This window comes from Thunnus maccoyii, chromosome 14 (genome assembly GCF_910596095.1).
Source record: "Thunnus maccoyii chromosome 14, fThuMac1.1, whole genome shotgun sequence".
In the NCBI taxonomy this organism is placed as follows: domain Eukaryota; kingdom Metazoa; phylum Chordata; class Actinopteri; order Scombriformes; family Scombridae; genus Thunnus; species Thunnus maccoyii.
This window is the reverse complement of record NC_056546.1, coordinates 13,714,790-13,737,633: the sequence shown is the minus strand read 5'-3', so window position 1 is coordinate 13,737,633 and position 22,844 is coordinate 13,714,790. Positions and strand designations below refer to the sequence as shown.

At 39.8% G+C, this 22,844-nt stretch overlaps 1 protein-coding gene across 1 annotated transcript in view; it reads right to left on the bottom strand.

Annotated features, from left to right (window-relative positions):
* Positions 1 to 19,318, bottom strand: part of LOC121911755 (E3 ubiquitin-protein ligase NEURL1-like) — a 31,022-nt gene extending 11,704 nt beyond the window's left edge. The window contains exons 1-3 of the mRNA XM_042433582.1: positions 19,078 to 19,318; positions 13,601 to 13,842; positions 11,425 to 11,746 (exon numbers count right to left, since the gene is read on the bottom strand). Coding sequence (XP_042289516.1) covers positions 11,425 to 11,746; positions 13,601 to 13,842; positions 19,078 to 19,111 — 598 coding nt within the window. The 5' untranslated portion in view covers positions 19,112 to 19,318. The remainder of the gene's footprint in view (positions 1 to 11,424; positions 11,747 to 13,600; positions 13,843 to 19,077) is intronic.
* Between the last annotated feature and the right edge of the window lie 3,526 nt (positions 19,319 to 22,844).

Here is a 22,844-nt window from a genome sequence, read left to right as displayed (position 1 = left end):
ACATCCACACCAGGGCTGCAAGAAACTGTTTCTTCTGTAGCATCATTGTCATTCATTTGGAGTTGCATTTTCTGTCCACCTGATGAATGTAAGTCCAATGTTCACTTTCCACTAGCTCTGTTCTTGCTTTCTACAAACTCCTGAGGGAAATATCTGGTTCTTTAGCTGCTAAATGCTCCACTGTGTTCACCAACTAGTCGCCAGCTGTGTTTTTTTGCTGTTTGGTGCTGGGCAGGTAGTGTACAGAGTTTTTTCCCGCTGAAAGCAGCTGCCTGCTGTGGCTGTAAAAGACACTATGAGAGTGCTGAGAGTGAACCAGAACAGTATAGCTGCAGGCCGGACAGCTAAACAATGAACTGAAACTCGCTATAAAGCTCCATAAAGGTGAGGTGAGCTGCAGTCAGATAATAACTATCTGTAGGTTTATAACTACAAACATACGCACCTTTGAAATGACACATTGTCATTTGATACATTGTTATTATAAAAATATCATTTACAACCATATTTGCAAATTTACAACATTGACAGTTCAATATGAAAAGTATATCAACAATATCCACTTTTATATCATCAATATTAAATTAATCTCCAGCTATTTTGATAATCGTTTGGAATGTCCACATCCTCTGATTCCAGCTTCTCAAATGTGAATATTTTCTGATTTCTTTAGTCTTCTATGACAATAAACTGAATATCTTTGGGTTGTGGACTGTTGGTCGAGACAAAACAAGACATTTGAGGAGGTCATCTTGGGCTTTGGGAAACTGTGATTGACAGATGATGTGATGAATATATTTGGAACATGAAGGTTGGTGTCGATGAACATACGCATCAGTTCATCTGAAATGGCTGTGAGAGTACGTCTGACAAAAACATCAGCACAACAACAAACAATCTCTTCACTATGCTGTATCTGGGGTATAAACACTTTCTTGTTATACTAGTAGAAAAGGTGCCAACTGTTCTAGTTGTGGGTTTGGAGCTGCATCCTCTCAGTCAACTCACTCATTAAAATGTCACTCACGCACAGACAGGTGCGGTCCTACCTTTTGTCCTCTGAATCATGTCACAAAATTAAGCATGGCATCCATAGAAAATTCACTGCAGCTTAAACGTGACACACTTTTTGAGTTTTAACATTTGGCGACGCTCCAGTGGCTTTATAATAGCGCCCATTGAACATAATGGTGATTATATTCTACTTTTAAAGTTCAAGTCCTTGAGGCTTTTGAATAGCAACAGAAAGTTTGAATCACTTATTTTTTTCAGGCATGAAAACAATACAGACGTGATTAAGTGCATGGCTGAAATTGCCCTAGTAAAATTAAGTGGTCTTTGAACAATTCAAGCTACTCAACTCAATGGTTGACCTCTTGGCTTTGTATTAAGCATTGTGGCTGTGGGAACATTTTTTTTAAAAACTCTTGCCATACACTAGGGAGGAATGTCTTGGTTTTGTGGAAATAAGAACACACCAATGCCAAAACATAGCCCGTGCATGGAGAGATTAACACCCCTCTACCTGTTTTCGATTGACCTTTTCAAAGAAGTTGCAACCCTCAGAGTCAGAAACTCTTAACCACACTGGAAAAACCAGTCCCTGGAAAGTGAGCGTAACACTGGGAAAGGAGGATGTGCAGGATATAACTGAAAAACTACAAAATATTACACTGCCAAAAACAGCCCAGCTCCACCTCATCTTGAAATATATTTTAGAAGAGCCTCAATGGATTATCTTCATTTATTACTGTGGCAGCGTTTTTGATCGGAAACATTTTGATTTTTATATATCTAATGCCTTTTTTAGCCTTAAACAGCTCTCAGTCAAACAATGGCATGGATAGACAGGGAAGGGTTCAGTTTATTCCTTGGCCCAGTGGAACAGGATTAGGAGGCTTTTGGGGGGGGTTTAGTGAAGCTGCAACCCCTATACAAGGTCAGCTGCACCAATTGTGCGTGTGTGTATGTGTAAGTTTGGGGATTTGCCCTAAGTATGCATGCCGCGGAAGCCAATCCAGGGCTCTGTGTAGAATGAGTGAGTGAAGTCATCTGTCATGAGAAAGGAGGTTAAGGGGGGTTGGGGGAGGTTGTGTGTCTGTCCCAAAAAGGACTGGGAAGGGCTGTCGCTTATCAAAGAAAAAAAAAGAAATGAGAACTGGCTCAGAGGGAAAATCTGCATTGATGAGCTTTTAAGGAGTGGTGTCCCGGTCAAGATAATGGCACGAGTATATGAGTGTGAAGGAGGAGGGGGTACACGGCTAGAGATATTGATATATAGGAGAAGCCCAACAGTTTGAGTATCTGAGATGCCATGTGCAATAGGAGCCGCATATGTGGCGTTTTTGAGAGATCAAGTCGAGTCTCTGGTTAAGTGCCAGATGTTTCTGAGTTTTGGACCCTGATCGTGGAAAGAAAAATGGGACACGCCCAGGTGACAAATGGCAGCAGTGAAAACGACGCTAAGCACTTCAGGGGATGTCACGAGGTCAAAGTGTTTCCAAAGCCAGTTAAAAGCCACTTCTGAACTTAACTCAAGTGTCTCCACATTCATAAAACACAATGCACTTTCACACAGTCTCAGCTCTTTAATGATAACACCCTATTGAACAAAATACTTATCTTTTCGAAAGGAATACGTAGCGCAGAGAAGCCTCAAGGTGAGAGTGTGCATTGGTAGATGAGGCGTCTCTGGTGTTTCAATATGATCAGCAACACATTTCTCCAAGATTCATCTCATTGTTTTGATCAAAGCGATATTGAGTGAGTGTGAAAAACTATACACATTTGGACACATCTGCTACACTAAACGCACACACAGAATACGCAGTACACAATCACATCTTCACTGGGACTAGACTCTAGTCATCTGAAAGTGATTAGTCTCCTCTCTCCGAAGGCTTCCCCCCATACAGCGCAGCTCCCAGGATCCAAACCTGACAGGCTCTATTACGATTTCTATTTTGATTTCTCCGCAAATCTGTTCGATTCCATCTGGGCCGATTAAATCCCAGCTGAGGCACAATAGCCTGTCCAGCGGCATTTATTTTAGTTCAACAAATCAAATAAATTCCAAGCACTGAGATCACTTGAAACAGAGCTCTCATAAATACATAGACCATAATCCCAATGTGCACATGCTGGCAGATGTTAGGTCAAAGGACAATTCTCCAACATTTTAGTTTATACCAGGCCCTTCATTTTGTTCTAACTGTCTGACAGAATGACTTAACTTCAGTTATAATAAGGCTCCAAAGGAGAAATAAAGAGGAAATCAAGACATCAAGTCAGTGCATGATGTTAATGACATATCAACTATAACATGCAATGAGGTTTGAGGAGCCCTGTTAGTTTTTGGTTTAATTCATGACTACGTGGTGAATCCACAGAAAATTATAACCAGACTCTGCAGCTCCCCTCATAGCATGTTTCAGCTCTTTGTTTGGGTTTTATGGCCTGCACCTTTATAGTTGTTCACTCTCTCTCACCTCTCTCTCATCAGTGTAATTTCTGCCAGCAGCAGGCAGCTGTTTTCAGCTCTATAAATCTACTGTACGCTACCTGCCGAACACCGTTTAGCCACTCAAGAGTCAGATATTCAGGAGTTGGTGGAGACAAAAAACAAAGCTAAAAGGAGAGTGAATATATGGGCTGGCATTCATCAGGTGGCTTTATACATGGCTACAAATGAATACTAAAAATAAGTAAATATGCTCACTTTATTCACTTAAAAGGTGCTCATCTGTCAGCTTAGTGTTTACAGCTTTTTCAGCTGTCTGCAAGTGGCTAAAAATCTGTTATTGCAGGTTTAAGAAGGTTTATATAAACCATGAAAGATAACATTTTCTGAGAAAGGGTGAGTGTAAAGTGGACATTTAATAATACATGTCCATCTTGTTGTGTAATACCACGAAAAAATGTTCCCCGTGTGTCTTCACTACATTTAATCATTAAATTTTCATTTGAGTCTAGGAATGTCTTTCATCTTAGTTTGTTTTTTCAAGTAGTTTCTTGGCATTTTGCTCTGCTCTTGACTCACACCAGCCTCAGATGCACCGTTACCATGGTTGCTTTCATCCAAACCTTTTTCTCTTGTTGATTACATCCAATCTACTGCAGATTAAGAAGGCTTATTATTATCTTGGGAAAACTGAACTGCTATAATCAGTAATTGAGTATGTTTCAATGTTTGTGTTGAAAATCTTCTTCCAGACACATTCTTGTTCATGATGTGTCTTTGTACCATAGCAAGTAAGTCTGGAAATAAATGTTAACAAAGGATATTCACAGATCCATCATTGTATGCTGAAGATTATGAAAATTAACTTTGCACTGGAATTTAGGAGATCTAGGTTATTTGCATCCTGATTCTACGTACTGTATGTTCTGATCTTCACAGTGTATTACTTTGGCAGTTAGTATCCAAAAAGATGACTAATGTATAGTATTATTAGTATATGTATTAACAGAAAACCATTAAAGTGTGCGTCTGCAGACACCAGGTAAATAAAATTACTACCAGTACTTCTAAATTTGAAAACATTACATTTAGGGATTAAAATGCAAATAAAAAGCCTCAATATCTGCTACACATGGAGGAAGAAACCCTTAGAAATAACGACACGAATGTTAGCATTTTCACTGTTTTTAATTTTTGTCATTTTCCTGAATGAATGTGAAAGTACTAAATAGTCTAAATACAAAAATGGTTAGAGTTAGCATGTAAAGCTAGCATGTTAATGCTGCAGTCTGAAAGGCGCTGGGGATAGTTACAGCTTCGGCATCAAAAATGCTGGGAAAGACTTAAAAGTATGAGGCTAAGAGGGACAATACTCAGACATGGACATTGTTACCACAATCTTCAAGCCTTAGAATTTTTACCCAAAAAAGGTATCAACATTGGCCTTAATGGTCCTCTTGACCTGAACGTGAGCTGCAGGCTTCAGTAATTTCCAAAAGAGGAGAACTTGGGACAGGATGCATAGTCTTGCAAAATCTTAATGTGACTATAATCAGGTTTAAATGTCCAGTCTCTTGAAAATGGATCACTTTTCATGTAATTTATTTGTGTGATCAGCATACAGAGAAGGAACGTGGAAGGAAAGAGAGAGCGAGACAGAAAAAAAAGAGCGACAGGCTGTAGTATGATTCATGATTTTAGTCTAATTCTGCCAAAAGAATTCAGCTCAAGGAAATTATTAAATGTTTATATTATGGAGACATTTATCATCTCTCTTTGCCTTTCTCCTTCACTGTCTGCTGTTTGCCGTTGGCTGGAAACAGACTTTTGACAGATGAGTTTGCATATTGTTATTACTATGCTGGATTTCCAGTTTATTGTTTTTGGAGGATTTGGATGTAAGCAGCAGACCAGAAATCGAATGTCTTAGTACAACATCCATTTTGTAGTACTTAGGGGTAATCAGAGCCTTCAGGTCTATCACGTCTTCATCAATCAAAATTAATGAAAGAGTTTAGTTCTGCTGCTCCCTTATGAAACCAAGTGGATGCAGGTAATCTCACATGATTTAAAGAGAGTATAAAACTGAATCTAAAAGTTGTACTCAGTGTATTATAGCCTTCATTTTGTTCTTTCTTCCGTCGTACTGAGTTGTTTTTACCTGCATTGTTGTTTGAGTTAACCACCAGACTGACCCCATGCTGTATCTGGCCACTTGAGTCAGCCTGCACCTATTTGACCTCTCTATATTTAAAACCATTTTATCCACAAATCAAAACTTTGTGAAACTCCACATAATCTATGTTGACAAGTGAGACAATAAGTGAGATCTGTAGCGAGTGAGCACGAGCGTTAGACGCACTGAGTGAACACGGACAAAAATAGACACAAAGAAAGGAAAGTACAGCACAATCAGGTTTAGACAAACCAACATGTTTGTGTAGTGCAGAGCTTTTCAGTATCTCTGTGATATCTTTGCATCTGTTGACAGAACAGGTATGAGTCAAAGGTACAGTGATCTTTAACTATTTCGGTTTTAATTTTAGCAAGATGAGTTTCATGTGATAACAAGAGCTTAGAAAAGGTTTCAGATAAAACAATCAAATACTGCAAATGTGCACCAATGAATTTAAAACAAGAGTCTAGAGCCATGCTAGCTGTTAGATGTTTTGCAGGTAATGTTCACAATGTTTACCATCTTAGTTTAGCGAGTTAGCATACAAAGATATGCTTAATTAAGGAACAAAAGGGGGTGATGGGAATATAATTAGTTTTGTACAAATTTAAATAATGACCTAATTTTCATGGACATCCATACAATAATCCATTTCACAAAAAAACTAAAATTGTCAACCTCACCAACCTCAACCTGGTGCTAAATTGGACAAGTCAGAGGATCACCAAAGTCCGAATTCTTCATCCTCTGGAGACCATGAATGACTGGACAACATTTCATGGAAATCCATCCACTAGTTGTTGAGATAGATTGACAGACTGACATTGCCACCTATGTTCTGCAGCATCTTTCCAAACTGTTAGTTCTGTCCCCTCAGATGGAAATATTAGTGATGTCTCTAAGAATGTTAGTGAGCATGAAAAGCATACAGCAGATTTCCCCCACCATGATGCTCTACAGGCCTAATGTATCGCGATGCCGTGTACTCAGATGATTGATGTCAACACCCTCCTTTTAATCACCTGAGAGGTACGCAGCCTCCTGGCAGTCTGGCAGACATTTTGGATTCTTCTCTAATGACTAGAGAGACAGGTTGCAGATGATGTTAGCTGACGCCGGTCTCACGGATCACTACTGTTCTGTCAGTGATTAAGTGACTCATCTACCTCTAGTAAACAAACCCCCAGTAGAGCATCTTGCATCCATCATAAGATGCCTTTGACTCGCTCCGCTTATCTAACTTGGAAGAAATCCATCATACCTGTACAAAACGGTGGATGCTGTGTGGTCTCCCGGGATTCTTCCCATAAACAAACACATTCTGTTAAGTCTGCAGCCATACATGTGTAAAGGGATTACTGTGATTCCCCATTACTTTTTTTGACTGCGGAAAGGTACAACATTCCCATATGTGTTTCGCTTCAGGGAAATGAAACTGAAAACACTTGCAAGTTATCTCTGACCTGATTTCTGGAGCTTCTACACAAACAACTTGCTCAAACTCAAATGCTGAAAAGTTAAAAAGTAACCATTCAACCTTTACATTTTTAAATATATTTATTATAGGAATTTTTTTTTTCAAAATGTTGTATCTTATGGTTGACTCCTTATGATAGCACTTATTGGAGAATGTAGTAAACAGAGATGTGTGAAAATACAGCTGACAAACTGAGCTTTGAGACATATAATACACTTGAAGAGACCTTTTGTCAGCCCCTCTTAGTGTCTAATGTGTCTCGGCGTAGCGCCACAGATGCTCAACAGCACAATCTGTTCTGTACAAAACCCAAGCAAGGCACTTCAGTCTTTATTGATAGCTGCGTGAGTAGGACAAGTGTGGTGATGTAACAGATCTTTCTTAAATTGCATGGGCAGCATTGTTGGTCTGGACAACCCCCGAGGCTCAGTTTGATTTCAGCAGATTAATTTAGCTTCCTCTCTTACGCAACACCATCTCAGCTTTCAAGCAGTCTCACTGATCTCAGGATCACCTTTGACTCCTTGCATGGGTGGCTAGCTACTGAACTGCACTCCCTTGATAGCAGCTCAGAGAGGAAACAACACTGCTCTTGAATAGATCCTTAAACAGTAGAATAAGACCTGATAGCAGGCAAACGGTTTGGCGGCAAGCAACATTGAGAGACAGAAGTGGATAGTGGCTTTGATGAATTCCTTAATACAGCATGTAAGGTTGTAAAAGATCAATCACACTCCATGGTATGAGAGTCCTGTGGAGCATGTGTTTGATGTGGATTATCAAAAGGCTAAAAAAAAAACCCAACAACAAACGTTTAGCCCTGCTAAAATGGATCACTTTCATAGTAGGTCGCTGCTATTGAACGAAAAAGATCTTTAAAAAATACACCTATAAAGAAAAAGATTGTTTTGACAATGATGCAACTGAAATCATGGGTTCAGAATGAATTTCAGCCTCTAGGTTTAGAAAATATTGCTCACTCTAGTTCAAGCAAGGTAATCAAACCACCAAAAAGATTTTTTATCAGAACAGCAATGACGCATTGTGCCTGCAACACTGTCCTCAAAGGTTTATACTCAGGTGGTGCAGCACAGAAAAACTGTGACAGTTACAGTGATATGTGCTGACAGGGACACTTTTATAATTCATCTGTGAAATATGAAAGGCAAGGAAACTACTGACAGAAAGGATGTGAGAAGATACAGTTATGCTCATGGACCACATGGGTCTTAAAATAAGAGAAAGTGAAGGCTGGTTGGACTGAGACATAGATTGTATATAAAGATGGACGACGCACTTCCACTTCCTGCCGCTATGCAAAAGTGAAGCCAAAATATCTAGTTTCCAGGAGCTGCCATCTTGCTTGTGTGATGTAATTTGCAACCAGAGTCTGTGCAGTGGAGTCGGGCGGCGGGATGGCGGCCCGCTGGCCCCGTCCCCTCAGCGTGACTGACAGCTGTCCTGCTGCCGAGAGGAACCACCACAGAGAGGTAAACCAGCAAAAGCCAGCCGGTAACTAGCAGCTACAGTTAGTAGTGAATCACAAATGAAAACGTACATTAGTGTCTTCCATCAGAAACTGCTCTGACTGGTGTTTGAGGGCAGTTGTAATCACAGCTGTCAGTCATGATGTCACACCCCCTTTTTATATCATGAAATAACTAATTAAAAACAAACTTATCAGAAAAATGAGCACTTGTATAAACATCAGCGTGATAAGAACTACTTGATTTTTGGTTTGGCTCATGTCCCATCTGCTAACATGGAGGGAATGAGACTTACGACCTATACTGCAACCAGCCAGCCTGCTGTCATGTTGTCCATCTTTACATACAGGGCCTTTCTCAATACCAATTACGCCATATTTGGACTGGTTAAGTTCAGCTCGGGAGTACAAACCTCCGAGGACGTGAGGATGTAGTACGATCATTCTGCAACTGGAAGAGCAGCTCACTTGTTGACAGCACCAGCTTAGCTTCAACACAACTACCTGACTGTACTGAAACAAAATAATCTCAACTCACAGCTCCGCTAACATTTTTTTTCACCACAAAAAAATCCCTCATTGACAGATTGATGCAGTAAATTATGTTATTCAGTCTGTAATATAGCTATGATAAAAACCCAAACTGTAGTTTGACTGACAGACTGATCTGTTCATTTTAACACATTTATATTTATTGAAATAAGGTGACATCTGTGCATATAGAGCCCCAGGGGCAGCGCTGTTGTTCTAACCTGTAAAAACATGAAACTTAAAATTCAGACAAACTAATGTGGCAGTTACAATTGTTAGATATCATCTGTGAGACAAACATTTATCTTCCAAAAGGAATCACGTTTCACAAGAACACAAGTACAGACAAGAACGCAGATTGAGAAAGGCCTACAGTCTATGGACCAAGCTGTCGGCTGTGTCAGCTGGGGAATGAGGTCACAACACAAGAATGGTTAAGCTTAGAGAAACAAAAGTTCAATGTTTTGGGGAAGGGGAGATCTGCTATCACTACTCATATTTTCATTTTCTCAACATACACTAAATGAACGTGAAATTCTAAAAACACTGTTACATTATCTCACTCACTCAGCGATGCATATTGCTTGAATCAACAACTTATTTTCTCTTAAACTCTTACTGTCTAGCGCGTTTATCTCAAAAGCCAAATCAAGGTCACCCATCCAAACCATTCTCTCCACTCCACAGAGCCCATTCACAGCTCCACGGTCCATTTGTCTCCTGCAAAAAAACACAACAACAACAACTGCTGCAGACCTGTAATTCCCACCTGGACAGATTGTGTGATAACTTTGCCCACAACAGGTGAAATTTGGCTCAATTTATCAGCTGGTGTAGCATTAATTTCAGACCCTAGTGTAAGCATCATTAAGAATCAAAACGTGCCCTTCTGTTAAAGGAAAATGTGCACATGTGCCAGTTTGCAACACCAGACTTTGATGTGTCCGCCCATATTTCAGAGACTAAGTGCTTGCTGAACTGCAGCCAACTGCTGAGACAATACTGGGCCTTTGAGATATACCATGCTCTTGACTAGTGACGCTCTCGGGCTATAGAGGAAAGCTGATAGCCAAGTGATCCTTCAGCTGACCGAGGGCCGAGGCTTTTCGATTTAAGCCATCAATATAGGGATGAAGGTGATAGATGTGGGAAAACTGGAGTAGAAACGATGGGATTTAGGGCTGCTGGCCTCATTCACAGGCAAAACAGTAACAAAAGTCACATGAAGTACGACTACACACTGGTGAAAATCTTGGTTTTAATTGTAAAATGGCAAAAGATAAATCCACAAATCACCATTTGGATATTATATCATACTATGGGCTGCACATGACAAGTGTTTTAGGCTGTCACACGTCACATGAAGTTGAATTCAGACTTGGACCCAATGAGTGAGACATTCCACTGGTTTGATTGTCTTGGAAAAACACCCCAGACATGTCATTATCTGACATCATCCCTCCTCTTGTCTGTCCTCTTGGGATGACCAACACACTCCTCTTGTTCTCCGACAAGAGCCGCGTACTGGTCAGCACCACAAGGCCAGTGAACCCCAGATAGTCGCACTCTGGCGCTGGATACCAAACAGCCCATCACAAGATAGCACGCTTCTTGCTGTCAACCACACCGCAAGAAATGAGGTTAAATGGCACTATCTACACAATATGGGAGCCTCTTCTATTTTTATTAACGGCGCTGACAGCCTCTATTCCAAGATGAGAGGGAGGGCAATTCTTGGAAATGGTCATACAGTATATAAGTACTGAGGCGTCCACAAGAATTCCTATTTATCTATTATGTATTGTTTTCAAAAATTGGACACAGCTGTTTTCAACGCATGATGTGTTTCATAAATGCATCTCAAGCTACCATGAAAATATACTTCAGATATTTCAAAGCAGTGAAAAACTGCTGTTAATGATTGGAGGGAACCTGTTTGCTCTTAATTTCTTTGATGTAACGACCCTTTAAACAGCATAGTGAACTTGTTAGAATGGATTTCAGACATTTTGAAATTACCCCTCAGGGATACTTCTTTGATACTAACGACCGTGGTAACTATACAATCTACCTAATCTCCCACCATCTTTTTCCACTGAGCTATTTTGGTGGGTGTGGGAAAAGTAGAGCAGCTGTAGGTAACATCACCTTATAACTGCTCACTTTGAAAGTATCAGATGCAGAAAAAAAAAAAATCACCCAGTCAAAAAAGCAGCCAAACACTTGTGATAACTTCAAAATTCAAACAGAGTTACCGTTTATCCGAAAGAACATAATCTGAACACATGACTCACCTAGCAGCTGGACCCCCCTGGTGAGGCCATAGACATCTATGAGAGCCCACAGAGGTTCAGAGACTTGAACCCCGCTGAAGAACAGCATGGGGCTGGAGTCATTGATTCGGTAGAACACGCGGCCCTTCTTGTCCACCCAGAAGGAGATGGTGTTCCCCTCATTTGAGAGCTCCTCCGGCAGAGCTTTTGCCCAAAAGCCACTCTGAGAGACCAGATCGGGACAAGCGTACTTCGGCAAGGTGTCTGGGTTGATCCTGGACGGGTCTTTGGATGTAAAACCAAGACGCAGAGCACCACTCCAGCAGCACTGCTTTTTTGTGATCTGGAGAGTATATATTTAATTAAACTTAAGATCAATGTTGTGTGAACAATGAGCTAAAAACAACACATTCATTTTAAACAAACAAAGATTAGTGTAGGTACCTTTGTGTGTCTATCACCTGCAAACGATTTTTGTCTCTATTTACTTTGCATTTACTGTGCAAGATAACAGTATTCCTCACATGGCAATGCTTGCCCTGCTCTCTCACTTTCGAGACATAGATGGCCTGATAGGTGAAGTGGAAACTTGTTCTAAGCTGCTGCTTTGGCCCACACAAAGAGAGAGAGAGAGAGAGAGAGAGAGAGAGAAGAGAAAACAAAACAAGAGAGCAAAGAAGTGGGATGAAGAGAGAGAGAGAGAAAGAGAGAGAGAGGCAGGAAGGGAGAAGTAAATTAAAAACACAGAAAGAATGGAAGAGAGGAGAGGGAGAGACATACAGTAGGAGGTTGCTCTTCATCACAGTCACATTTAGCGTGTCCTTACTATTCTTCTAATATTACAAAGTACAGTATGTTCTAATTAGAGCTGCCCCCTGAAAGTCGATGAGTCGAATCATCTGTCAGAGATCCCTCAGTTGAGTCAGTTTTTTTTTTTTTTTTGCAGTCAGTATGCATTACAATAACAGGATAAAACAGATAGATTTGTTCATTAATTCTTGTTTAGATGTATTTATTAGTTTTTATGTTTAAAGAGAAAGAAAGCAGTAGGCCTATTCTACTGAAGAAGAGATATCAGTTATTTCATAGCAGACAATGCTGTGAATTTATTTTAAATTGTTTAATTTGTTTATTCATTTACATGCTTTGAATTTGTAAAGTGAAATTAAAAAAAAACAGGCTATAAGGGCTTGATTTGAACAGGAATACATGTGTGCTGCCTGTGTCATTATTCAGAAACAAATCCATATGGTAACCCGACATTATTCAAATAGGCCTCAATTCAAATCTTGCATCATATGCAGCTGTGTTTTATTGATTTTTAAATGCTCAAAAATATGTTCCCATGACGCTGATGCATTTGACTATGTTAATGTGGTTGAAACTGAAACTCACGCCAATGGATTTTCTGACTGCCAGATAGTCTATGTGGAAAAAAAAGGAACAAATAGTCAAATCTTTGTATTGAACAGCCAAATCTGTTTCAAATGACAAAGGTCTGGTCGGGTACAGCCTCAGTACTAAAGTTGATAGTGCAGTTTCTTGGTATTAATATACAATAAATTGATGGACTGCATTGTTTTGTATAGCAACATTTTTTTACAGGATATGAAGGAGGTTATCAAGATGACCCATCTCACAAATTGCGAGTGATGCTTACATGTTGTACAGATCATAAATGTTGTTGGCGTCATGTTTCACAAATGATTTTTGCTCACAAATTGCAGATAAATTCACATGTCCTACAAGAATCTCACATGCTCATGCACAGGTCTGAATATAATGTCTTTCTCAATTAGTGAAAACTGTCAAAATGCAAAGTACAGCTTGCATACTACAAATCTGGTGAAATGGGCCCCTGATATGTAAAAAAACATTGCAAATGGTAAGTAAAAAATGTATTTCCAATGATTATTTTCCATTTTCTGAGGTTTCACAGCAGCAGTTGCACTTTTTTTTATATCGAGTAGTTCCTACATTTTTCTAAGAAGTTCCACCATGGCACAATAGTTTCCATCAATGCCCCGCTCAGAAATTGATTGATTTTAATCAGCATGCTGGGATTTTTCTGTTGACTTCCTTTTGTCATTTTTTTTACGGTGTATAGACTGCATTCTCTAAACACGCTCAGAATAAGCATATATTGTGGTATATGACTGGGACACATCAGCTAGTGATTTCCATGTATCCTCCTTACCTTCAGCCGAACTTGCTCATAAACAGCGATAGGTCTGTTGCTGAAGGTGATGGCGTTACAGAAGCTGGCCTGTCTCTTGACGGTCCTCTGGGACATGTCCATGACAATCTGCGAGCCCTTGGTGCTGGGGTGGAAGAGCAGAGGGAAGGAGGACATACTGCTGCACGGCTGAACAGGCAGGCAGCTTTTAGGCTTGTGGTGGCATCGGTGGGATGTGGCAGGAAAAGGCCCGTTCAAAGAATCTACGAGGAGAAACAAGAGTGAATATCGATGTGTTAGCTATGCTTGGTTTGGTCCACAGGTGGTGACCAGAAAATACATCAATGAATAAATTCTTCTTGGTACATAATTTACAGTAATGTAACCAATTTTCAGATTAGATTAGAATGTTATTATAGACTGTTGTGACCTGCTGTCACGTCATTTTGTCTCACATATCTTACCTGCTCATGTTACATCAAATTCAGTAAAAATACATAAAAATAACCTAATCTTTGGGTTCTGTTTCCAGCCTCCTAAGGTAGATAACTTCAACCACACACCTACTAGAAAAGAAAGAACAACGTGTAAGGTGTTTACATTAAAAAAAATGTCCTTGGATGGAAAAAAAAATACAAGGACAGACTTGCTCTCATTATTACGTAATTAAGGAGAAAATTGCAGCTGCGAGAAGTTCACACAAAATGCTCTAATTTCACTAAATGGTATATTTCCAGTAAGACCCCATCACTTTCTGTTATTCTACATCTTGCCAAATTTGAAACTGGTTAGTGTTTCTTTTGTGGTCTGTTTCTCTCTGTGCTGGAACACATTTGTACAATAATAAGTGGAGAAGAGGAAATGGAGCAGTAACACTAACAACGACTAGCCAACATGTACAGTAAGGTGCTACAACACCACACAATTTAACATCTAAATTAACACAGCAGAAAGCAGCGACCTTTGGGCAGTCGCTTGATATGCATGCTCAGCTGGCTGATGTGTTCAAAACAGCTCTCATAACAGCGAGGCTGTTACATGAAACTCCAGTTGTGGCTCATGTTTTAATGAGCACATATCAATCGCAATATGTGAGTCAAGGACATACTAGCTGCCTAATAAAGAAAATAAACAGAACAGCTTTCAGATTTTGTGATATTTACTGTGCTTTGTTGCACAGGAAGTGGCACAATAAGCGCAGACCCTCAGGAGAGCCAGTCTTTTCCATTTTTCCCATGTGAATCATGACTGCTCCCACTTACCGTAACTCATAATACACCTAAATCTTTCTTTTTGGTTTTACACTGCCTTTCATGAGCACAAACTCTCCCCATTTGGGTTCCCGCATTTCTCTTTGCAAAGGTCACTGTGGTGTTGTGGAGGAGGCATTTTCTCACAGACATTGGGTTCTCATTAAATGTACGGCAAGATGACTTCATGTACAAATCTCATCTAATGTTTTCTGCAATACAACAACTAAAGTCTCCCCTACAATGACATTTAAAGGTTTTCCAGCCAATCCGCCAAGACTGGAAGCCAAATAAATAATTTAGGCCTAATTAACACTTGTCCTTGAGAGCTGCTTGTATTTTCACACCTAAATTTGGAAGACTGAGTGGGAGCTGCATGTGTTAGTGTGTGAGAGAAGAAGACTATACGTGCCACTGCTGAGAGACAGCTATTCTTGCTTTCCTTTGAGTGACCTTGGAGGGTCGAGAGGTTTTACTATGTACCCTGGAGACAAATCAATTAAGAGTGTCAGGATTGGGAACGGCTGTTAGACCAGGTCTGTTATAACATCACCATTGTTTCGATTTCAGGACAGAGTAATGGGTCTGTTCTGTGGATAAAGACAAGATTTACATTAGAGCTTCAATGATTAATTGATTAGTTGTCAACTATTAAATCAATCAACTATTTTCATAATTGATTAAAAGTCATTTAAAAAGAAAAAAAATCCAAATTGTCTCATTCCAGCTTCTCAAATGTGGATATTTTCTGGTTTCTTTAGTCCTCTATGATTATCTGAATATCTTTGGGGTGTGGATTGTTGGTCGGGACAAAACAAGACATTTGAGGATGTGACCTTGGGCTTTGGGAAACAGTGATCAACATTTTTCACCATTTTCTGATATTTTATGGAAAATAATCGACAGATTATTCGACAATGAAAATAATTGTTAGTTTCAGCCCTAATTTACATCCATGGATGTAAAAACTCATAGTTTGTCGAGGTTAAACTAGAGAGGACCCAAAAAGGAATCATAAATATTCTCAATTAGACATCTTTGTCACATATTTCTGTAGAGTCTTTCCCTATAATCAAACCACAATTGGAAAGGCTCTGCCAAGTGAACTGGACTCAGTACAGTGTATTTGTGAAGCTCTTTGCATGTTCTTGTTGCTGTAGAACAATGCTGAATTGTGCTCTTTGCACAACAGTGGTCTTAAATGAAGTCATAATAAAATCCTTCAACCATATTGCATCCATGATGTCATATCATACGCGATGTCTTCAGGAAAACAAAACAGGACTGTATTGTACTCCATCAATGACTCGGCCCGAGACTGAATAGAGTATTTCCTGTGAGGTCTGAAAACAGCAGTAACACCTCACAGGCCTCAGCAGACAGTGCAGCAGCCTGCATGCTTCACCGTGTAAGCACAGATTCCAATCTATTTTTTCATTTTCACTATATTAATATAATTTCTGCAGCAGTGAAATTAAATTCTTTCTTCAGTAGCAGCTTTATTTCCACACCCCAGGCATCTCTGAATGGGTTTACAGCATTCAGAGCACACAGAGGACTATATAAACTGAATGAAGTCAAATAAGTAAATAAATGGATAAATAAAAATACCATATTTGATTTAGTGTAAATGGCAGCAGAACTAATTATTAGAGCCAAAAGTGGTGATGATACAGTGGCTGTTGAAGTGTGTTTAAAAAGTCATGCAACCTGACAGAGATGTCATGGTTAACAGTTACCAGAGCCCCGCCATGATAAAGAGAGGTGCCATGACAAACGTCAGATGAGCAACTTAAGAACGGATAATGTTACTTAAATGCACCACCGCACACAATGTGACTGCTGTCGGTGTCATTAATTGGAAAGGACAAACACTGCAGAGACAAAGAATGGCCCTGGCCAGTGTCACCTGGTCTCCTAAGCTCCTCTGTGTTTTATCCCCAGGCTAGGTCTCAGCAAGAAGCCTCAACAGAGGCCCTAATGTGGTGTGACGTTAGTATCAAGGTTCGGTGGCGCGCTCTCACAAGACCGGCACTCATAGGCAGCATCCTAAAGAGCCAGAGGGCACGTATGTGGTTTTTAGCTTTTGCAAATTTGTCATAGCTTGTGTGATTGCAACAAAAGGTAAACAAAAGTGATTCTCAAACACCAGAAAGTTTTAAAACATCTTCTGGTAAGTGTTTTTAGTGACATTTTGTGTTTGTGTTTCAACTGAGTGACTTAAAACAGAAACCACCATGTACTTTATCTCTAGGCTATTTATTTTGTATTGTAATATTGTTTCGGAGGTTTTTTCTAAATCAGGGTGTAACAAAAGCCAAAACTGAAGCAAGATTTTTGTTGAACGAGAAAACAAGAGCTAGTAGCCCTTTTTACTCATATGGTCCAACACTGGGATAATCGTTTAAAACTCAACATATAATCCTAAATCGCTTTTCATGAAAAATGGTTTAACCTCTAACATGCTGACATCAAACTGCGATGGCTAAACTTCAGTGCTACATACGCGCACGGCTGCCAAATTAGGAGAGGTGGGAGCTGAATGATTCATTGGCCCATGAGCTGGACAGACGCCCTGGAACATGACATGGGTTATAGATATTTACAGTTTCAGGTCCCAGACTGAGCTCTTGTCAGGGGGCCAAGAATTTCTAGCAGCACCCCTGTCGGCACTTACATACATTGCTACTCCACACCAGAGGCCCCTCAAAATGAAATTTGGATGGATTACTATGGATTAAACCCGAGTCCACTGGTCTGTCTGGTGGATGAGATGTTTTCTTTTCCTGATCATGTTTACTAGTTAAAATCATCACACAGCTCAAAACCAAACATGTATTATACAGTACATGCATCTGCTATAAAGCCCAAGGAAAGAAATCAGTGCATGCAACATTAGGGCATCTAATCATCAGTGAACACTGATTCTTTATTGGTGTTTAAAACTCATTCGAGGCCACATTTGTTATCAATCAGGGCTGCAGCTATCAATTATTCTCATCATTACTTACTTGATTAATAAATTAATCGTGTAGTTTAGACAATGTCAGAAAATAGAGCAAGATATCCATCACAATTAAACCCCAGATGACATCTGACATCTTCATATTGCTTATTTTGTTCAACCAACACTCTAAAAACACAAAGATATATAATGTACAGTCATATAAACCAGAAGAAAGCAGCAAATCCTCACATTTGAGAAGGTGGAGTCAGAAAATGTTTGGCTTTTTTTTGTTTTTTGCTTTAAAAATTACTGAAATGATTCATTGACAATCAAAATAGTTGCAGATTTAATTCGTGTTGATTGACTGACTAGTCAGTTGATCATTATTTCAGCTGTTGCTATAAATAAAACAATAACTCCTAACCTTGGCTAATGTTTGACATCAAATTTTCTTGTGGAAACAAGAATGTTGTTTAATGTTGTCAGAAAATAAAGTTAACAGTCAATATCACATTCATGCCTTTGTTTCCATTTGTTTGTAGTAATCAGCACATTTAAACTGCAAAAAAGGTCACTTTAAATACACATGCAGCTCGTGTGCATTACTGTGAGTACAAATGAAAACTAGAGAATAGTTTCTTGCTTTGCTTTACAAGTCTATTTGCAACTAACCAGGAATACTTAAGTGTATCTTCTACTAACTAGTTGACCTAAGCTTCTAAAAGACATTTTTATATTGACTGAGATGTGAAAATGTATAAATAAATAAAAATACACCTGTCAACTACCATTATTTAAACTTGTGTGATCAATTTATAGCCTCATGAGTAGAAAGATACAAACATGAGAGGGCATAAAGTTGTTAGACTTTTTTTTACAACTTGCTGACATTTATCAAGCGTGTATCTGTATCACTTTCAACTTGGCAATGAAGACAAGTGACAAGCCGGGTGGAAAAGTTATGTGCAGTCTACCAACTTACTTCGTCTTGTTTGGTTAATTGTAAGCTGGTTTCACTGCTTCCCTTCACAGGATGTTCTTCTATAATACTGTAAGGGCTTATCACAGTTTGATGAACACTATTTCCTGTTTATGTTTCCATTTATTCCAACCCAGTCGTGACTTACAGAAGGCGTCCAAACTCAGCTACTTTCACTTCTCACTTCAATTTATTTATAGGCTGCCAGGACGCCTACAGTTTTCAATGCACATTTGTTTTCAATCGACACCTATATTACAGGATTTGTCAATAATAGAGATTCTATACAATCTCCTGGAGCTGTGATGCCTGCTGTCCTTACCGTACAGGGTATTTCTGGTGATCTGACCTCCCATGGCTGGATGCAAGGTGTGTTTTCACCTTTTCTTTTAACTACCAGCGGATCCACAATATTCACATTCAGCTGCGCGTCCTCAGCTGCGACATTATACGGACGCTGTTCTCCACACACACAAAAAAAAGTCCCGACAGCGATTGAGCGGCAGGTTGCATCTGTCCAAAGCCTCAGCATGCAGGGAACAGCAGCCAACACATACAGCAGGCGGCAGCTTCCTCCAGTCCGTGCACAGATCACGCTGAAATTAACATAAAAGGTGGTAGTAAAGGCGGGGCTTCCCAGGAATATTAACGCTGTAGTCACCAAAGAGAGGACTTAGAGAGTCTCTACGAGCAATAAATCACCGTTAAAGCCCTATAGATAAATGCTTCTCCTTGTAATATACATTAATATCTCCATAGTGACTCACACGTGTGCTGCTGAGATGCTTTTGATTCTGTTTATTTGATTTTAATTTCAGATTACTCCCATTTTTATGACCACTCATGTTGTGACCTCAGTTTGCCTACTTCCTTTAGACTCTTGCTACAGATGCACAATCTTCATAAAGGGAAGTGTTGGATTTTCATATCCTTTGATTTTCTGTCTCACTTTCACCATTAAAGGCTGGTATTGTTTGCATTTATAAAGCACAGGGAATTTAGATATGCTTTGAGTGATTATGCATCATGTAGATACAGCGAGGTCTAAAATTAAGTTATTTAGACCCCTTTAAGGATCCATCTGTGAATCTAATTTCCTCCAGTTGAACAGCAGCAAAACTGAAGTTGTCCTTACTGGCATTCCACAGCAGGTTCAGTCATCGCCCATACTTCATCGTACCTTTGACAGCTAGGACGTCCCCCTTTCCTCCTCGGTCACTAATCTGGGTGTTAGGTTTGACCCTCAGCTGACTTTTGATGGCAATATGAGACATCTGTGCAAAATCTCTTTCTACCATCTCAAAAACATCTCTAAACTCCGCCCCTCTCTAACCCTGTCAGATGCAGAGAAACTTGTCCATGCCTTTATGTCCTCAAGACTTGACTACTGCAGTGTGTTCTTCACAGGAATCTCTGGCAGGAGCATCCAGAAGCTCGAGTACATTCAGAACAGGGCTGCCAGGATCCTGAGAGTGCGAAAACACAAACATATAACACCAAGTCTGTTTCATTGCACCGGCTCCCTGTCTCCTTCAGGACTGACTACAAAGTCCTGCTACTCACATACAAATCCATCAATGGACATGCGCCTCCTTACTTACACTGAACTGATCATACCACAAACCTCCACCCGCACCCTCAGAGCCAGCAGCTCCAGTACTGAGCTCTGCACCATGGGGGATCGAACGTTCTGCTCTGCTGCGCCAGGGTTGTTGAACAGCCTTCCTAACCATCTGAGGGCAGCACAGACCCTAGACTATTTTAAAAAAGGCCTAAAAACCTTTTTTATGCAGGAAATCTTATTCGTCTTAACTCATAACTATTTTCTTTATGTTGTGTGTTCTATGTTATTAATACTGTGGCACTTTGAGTTTCACTATGAATGAAAAGTGTGGTACAAATTAAATGTATTATTTATTATTTATTAATCGTTTTTGACAAAATGCATGAAATAGTTGAAAAGCTACATCTGACTGTTTGGATAATAGAGCGATGTCAGCTTGCAGGATGTTGTTTCGTCCAACTACTGAAGGTTTAACGGTTGCTTGGTTTGTGGTCATCTTACGCCAGTGTCTTCACTCAACACAGCAGTGTTTCAAGATTTATTTGGCAGCTTGCGGGAAGATGAATGCTAATGCATTATGACAGTCAACTCTTAGCGGTGGAGTCGCCATGATGACAATGCAGAGACGCCACTGGCTTCAGGCTAAAATGATGCTGGAGCTGAGAAATTGGGCCCAAACAGGAAAACACCTAGGCTAGATTATTTATTAGTCTTTAGTAACATCTTTTACCCTCATAATAGTGGCACAAAATCTGCAAAATTAACATTTTAGGCATGTAACTATTAAGCTTCAGATGCAACATTTGAAAAACTCTAATTCCTAGATCATTTAATTAATCTGTAACTGCTAATTAAAAGTGTAGTTTAACACATTTTCCTCAAACGACAGAGTTCCACCTTTCCTTTGAAGTAAAGTAATAACTTGTGCGGGCTTCTCTGAAGTGTCTGGCTTCATAGGTTCAGAGTTGGCATGATGGCCCTGGTCCCCGGCGGGCACCTCTCAGGATCTGCCTTGTCGCCTTGGCGTTTACATAACTTGTGTCGGCAGCCAGGCCTGTGAGACTCTGTATTGGCTCGGTAGCATGAGCTATATTCTCATGCTGTTTATATAAACTGATTGCGGTTAACTCGACTGTCTGTAAGCAATTTGCAACAAGGGTAAAGCCATATAACTTGGCATTTTTCATGCAGCATTTTACATGGTTATTTTCTATGAAAAGTGGTCAAACTGACTTAACTTGTCAAAGGAAATTGAGATGAATTAAAATATCAAAGCAAAAAGTGTGAACAGAGAACTTAGGAGTTTATGGCATGGACCCTGTGGCTATCACAGTCATGCTTAATAGAGTTTGACATGCCACCTGATCACTGGGCTGTCAAAATCTGATTGGCTGCTCTGTAATACAAGGAGAAGTGTTGTTCACTGTGAAATGATAAAACACGATGCCCTGTGTCTTACAGTAATATCAAAGCACCATTAGCCAACCATACACTGAAAATTGTTACCAAATATCCAGCAATTACATAATATAGATGCAATAGATAACACATGCAAAAAACTAAATATATTTGCCTCAATTTGCCTTAAATACACCTTCATATTCCTGCACACCAGAAGAAAAGCTCAAAACCTTTATGACATTAATGATAGTATGATACCTCCTAGTGCATCATCCTTATCAGTATTATTACCTGTGAATTATCGCTGCAATGATCACTTAGAGGTCACAGAATAGGGTTAAAGTTTCAAAACTGTCTCAGTTTCTCAGTTTAACAGCTTAAAGTCACAAAGTGCTATACTGTTAAAACTATTCTAATAAGGATTATTACTTATTTGTATGCGGAAAAACTTTGTACTTTTCAATCATAGATTTAGATAAACACTGTGTAGCCCGACAGAACAGACTGACACCTCCTCCCACAGTAGATTATTTGTAGATGGGCGCCTGGCAGGCAGCAGCTGCCTGGTGGGGTATGTTGGCGTGGGGCCTCTCCGCACATCTTGACAGCCTTGTTTGAGGCAGCCGTGCGCACGCTTGCTCTCTTCGGGGATGATCCATGTTGAACAAAAACACCATTCAGCTCAGAGTTTGGACCCTCGCCCTAGAGCCATATGCAAAACATTATGAAGTAACACAAGAGCATCATATGATCCTCAACAGGGGGGTGTCAGCAGAATATGAACCCCACCCAGAAGGCTCGTACAGAGGTAAAATCAAGTTGTCACGTAGCATTGAAAAGTGACAGCGACAAAGATACCAGGGAAAACTTTATTGATTATGAGATTGTCATCAGGCACACTGTAGCTAGGAGGGACATTCATTTGAAATTACTAAAATGAAGTTTATTTATTGGCAAAGTATATGCTTGAACAAAGACTACGGTTGTCAATAGCTCTCAGTGTACCAGTGTGCCAAAAGGTGCAGACAAACAAACAGACATTTGGCTGTTGTATAAAGTTAACAGCTGAACAAAAAAGTTCCTAGTTCACTATAGTTCATTATCCCAGTTTACAGCATTCCACC